The sequence below is a fragment of the Aphanomyces astaci genome (genome assembly GCF_000520075.1).
Source record: "Aphanomyces astaci strain APO3 unplaced genomic scaffold supercont1.142, whole genome shotgun sequence".
NCBI classification, from domain to species: domain Eukaryota; phylum Oomycota; class Saprolegniomycetes; order Saprolegniales; family Verrucalvaceae; genus Aphanomyces; species Aphanomyces astaci.
In genome coordinates, this window is record NW_009798405.1 from 82,377 (window position 1) to 86,079 (window position 3,703).

At 52.3% G+C, this 3,703-nt stretch overlaps 2 protein-coding genes across 2 annotated transcripts in view; one reads left to right on the plus strand and one right to left on the minus strand.

Moving 5' to 3' along the window:
- Positions 1–1,693, plus strand: part of H257_18192 (hypothetical protein) — a gene marked incomplete at both ends in the record, with an annotated part of 4,483 nt that extends 2,790 nt beyond the window's left edge. Inside the window, one exon of the mRNA XM_009847207.1 lies at positions 321–1,693. Coding sequence (XP_009845509.1) covers positions 321–1,693 — 1,373 coding nt within the window. The remainder of the gene's footprint in view (positions 1–320) is intronic.
- A 1,865-nt stretch (positions 1,694–3,558) lies between these two features.
- H257_18193 (hypothetical protein) overlaps positions 3,559–3,703 on the minus strand; it is a gene marked incomplete at both ends in the record, with an annotated part of 988 nt that continues 843 nt past the window's right edge. The window contains one exon of the mRNA XM_009847208.1: positions 3,559–3,684. Coding sequence (XP_009845510.1) covers positions 3,559–3,684 — 126 coding nt within the window. The remainder of the gene's footprint in view (positions 3,685–3,703) is intronic.

Below are 3,703 nucleotides of genomic sequence, written 5' to 3' on the forward strand. Positions count from 1 at the left end.
GACTGTTCAGCCACTCCGACTCCCCACCGGGGACATCTGTAAATGGGACCCCCCTGCCCTCAACTTCTACTGGCGCGCCATATGCTACACTTTACACACCAATGCCCGCAAACACCGCATACAACCTCGCTGGGCGGCCCACTGCCGCACGTGCCCCGATCTCCCTGACACGCAGGAACACCGATTCGGCCTCACAACTCCTACCTGCCCCAAGGCAGTCGCACTAACCCAACACATACTTCTCGCTACACAAGCGGTCCTTCCACAAGGCTGGCTACCCGACCAAGACATATACATTCCTGGCCATGGCACCACCATAGCAACACTCTGGCCCGGACCAAAACGCCCACAATGGAAAACCCGCGGCGGTCACCCATCACCCAACACGGGTATGTGCATGATCCCCCTTACCGCGCACCGCTGTGTACATGCGCTACACATGCACCGCCTCCTTGGACCCCCCCGACCCGAATCCCACATGCTAGCCACCTCTCAGCTCTCCTGGGAAGCGAACCAGTGCCCAAAGCCGGGACCCCTCCTACCGCGCTGGCTGTACCACACCGCCCTCCGCTCCACCCCCCTGCTTGCCCCACGCGACTTCTGGTTCGGACAGTGGATGGGCGGCCCCAATGGTGCTACTTTTCAGGGCCCACTTGGCCTCTCCCCCCACTGCATAATCCCCCGCCCCCCAACAAACCATCACTGGTGGATTGATGCCACGCACAACCCATACACCCCCACTTGGTGGCGCCTCCTAAACACGGCAATACAATCCGCTATCTCCCACCAAACACCGGCCACCTACTGGCTTGTAGTACACGATGGCTCCTGCGGCCATAAAATGGCTGACCAGCTCCACACAACATGGCTCCTCACCATTCCCCCGGGCCAGATCAAACTCCGTCACGTCTCCTCCGTATACCACACTCCTACCCCAACCTGGGGCAAACTCGCTTCCGGCAATCTCACAGCAATCCACATTGGTTTCATTACCACTGGCAACACAGTAGCTCTACTCGCCTCTGCCCAGCAGCAATGGACATCAGCACTCACGTTAATCGATGCTCTCCATTGGCTCCGACGACCTCCCCCGACCACTCAACTCCGCCCAGAAGAAACCACCACGACAGCCATCCCACGACTACTTAGTGCCCCCACACACTGCCTCCACTGGGTCCAATCCTCCATTCCCACATACGACCAATACGCCCTTGACACGCGCGCATTCCTCACGACACAGTTTCCGGCCATTTACCAAGCTACCTCCGGCTGGAAAACCTTCCCTACCATGACACACACCACACGAGCATGGGCAGCCGCCCTCACCCACCTCCACTCTCCTCGTTTCCATACTAACTGGTTCAAGGCGCACTGGGCCGCCCTTCGCCTCCACTGGCAATCCACATGCACAACTAATGTGGACCACATACGCACCGCAGGGGAACTACCCCTCCTCACCGAGGTCAATAACAACATCCGGCTCAAACGCCGCCACCATGATGCCGCCCCCATGGGCCATGATCGACGCATCCGTGCACGCAGGGCTCACCTTGCAGCCAAGACACTACAATGGCACACTCGAAGGATCTCCTCACTCCCCCCCGGCCTCCCCCCTCACGTAGGCTACGCCGACCCTCCACTTCGGCCACCACGCCAGCCTCCGGACCCAAGGATACCTCCACCAGTGGCCTAAGTCCCCTTACCCCCTGGAACCATAACTAGGTTTGCAAGTAGTTAAGTCCGCTAGCTGCCAAAGCAGCTAGTACGCGGCCGAGGCCATTAAGTGCCCGCTGAGCGATTTTAACTTTACAGCGTAATATCAATATCAATATCAATATTCTAGATTTACATTGATAACTCACTGGTGCACGAGTTTGCCACCATAGAATATGTAAGTTTGTGAGCTCGTAATTACTTCCCATCGTCTCAATCGACTCTGTGATGCGTGTTTTGTGATACTAGTACCTGTGAGGTCGCTCGCAACAATATAAGTGATCTTAGTAGTTGTAGTATTGAAAATATGATTATTTAGTGTTGTGATGGAGGAAGGGGGCATACATGGAAGGGAGGTCGCAGTTAGTGTTATAAGCATCCCCACTGTGCAGATGATATACGTATAGCAGTGGGGATGCTTGTAAACACTGTGTGCTAACAAGTACGGTGGTTCACGTTGCGAAAGTAAGTGGATATGCAGAGCTGGAGAACGTGGTTAGTGTCGTTTGTTAAATGAGGGGCAATTGGAATCACTACTGGAGGTAAGGTGGTGTTGGCGTAGCTACAGTAATGTTCAATCAGGACTTACCTGAAGCGCAATCATTACTCTTAGCCGCATTCGTACGTTTTAAAAGTCGCAAACGTTATTAGGGAGATTTCGGAGATGAGTATTTATCTTTATCCTTAAAATAACCTCTGAAGCTTTATAGGGCTGAGGAAAACTCCGGAACTTAGTACCAGAATCCCTGAAATGGGTCCATTTTGAGGATTCGAATCCTCGAGCATGATTGGCCAGATCTGTTGACTTGGTTCAACGCTTTTTTGTCTTTGGCACTTCGAATGGAGCGTGGACGGTGGAAGCGTGGAGGATGACCCACATGAAGTGGAGGTCAATCAGAGGCGCGGTGGGAGCAAACAAGTTAATGATAACTTCAATCTTTATGCATAGAATCATCACATGTATACACTTGTAGGAACTACGAAAAGCAAATAGGCGGCGCCTGACGCCGCAGCTTAATCGGCCGCGCCTAGCAGTAGATCCGGCCGGTGTTGTACCAGTGGCTATCAACGATATCTTAAAAGCACCAGATAAGTACTAGTATAGAAGCACGCCTCTGCAGCTGGCGCTTTGGTGCCAGTTGCCGAGGCGTGCTACTTTAGATGCAAGCCACTCCTTGCCTTCGTAGCTACGCCTGTCCGAACGTCCTACAGATAGTAGAACAACTGAACTAACACAATATGAGTTTCAATCAATTTCGTATGTCTCTGTCGTCCCTACTAGCCCCAACGCTTCAACGGCGAATGACCCATGGGACGACTTCACAATGTCCTCGCGGATCATCCACGAAGTCCACGAATTTGGCTCCATCTAGTCTACGGATAAGGAAAAATTGTTATCACCGAAATCGTCGATATAAAATCCCTTGCTTTTACTTTGCTTTCAAATTTTACGGAAAAAGAAAAAGAGAAGTCATCTCCGAAATCTCCCTATTGTGTGGAATGGGCTACAAAAGGGATCCTACCATTGGTCCCCATGCATCATGGTGGGGCGCCGGCTGAATGCCACCGGCTACAACAGTACTCCTGCTGGTTTGTGCCGTTTTACTTATGCTGATCGACACCGTTTCGTGTGCAATGTCGCCTCGGCAGTATTTCAACCAATAGAAAGCCGTACATGTTAAATGTTAGTGATATGTTGCTGCTGCGACAACCGCCTCGTCCAATCAGATTGTCGCAAAAAATACTGACCAATCCGAATTCAATCATTTGTCGGTCATCCAATCACGGGGCCGAATTTTGTCGGTTTTGTGTCGTGTCTGTACTATATGTTAATATTGATCACATCTAGCACACCGAATGGGCCCTGGTCAGTGTCACCACGCGTCCGTTCAGGTCTTGGATTTCACGAGCGTTGGGGAGGTGAATGACGTTGGACCACTGCTTCAATTGCGCCTTGGACAGCGTATGCACCTTTTGCAACACATTCCAC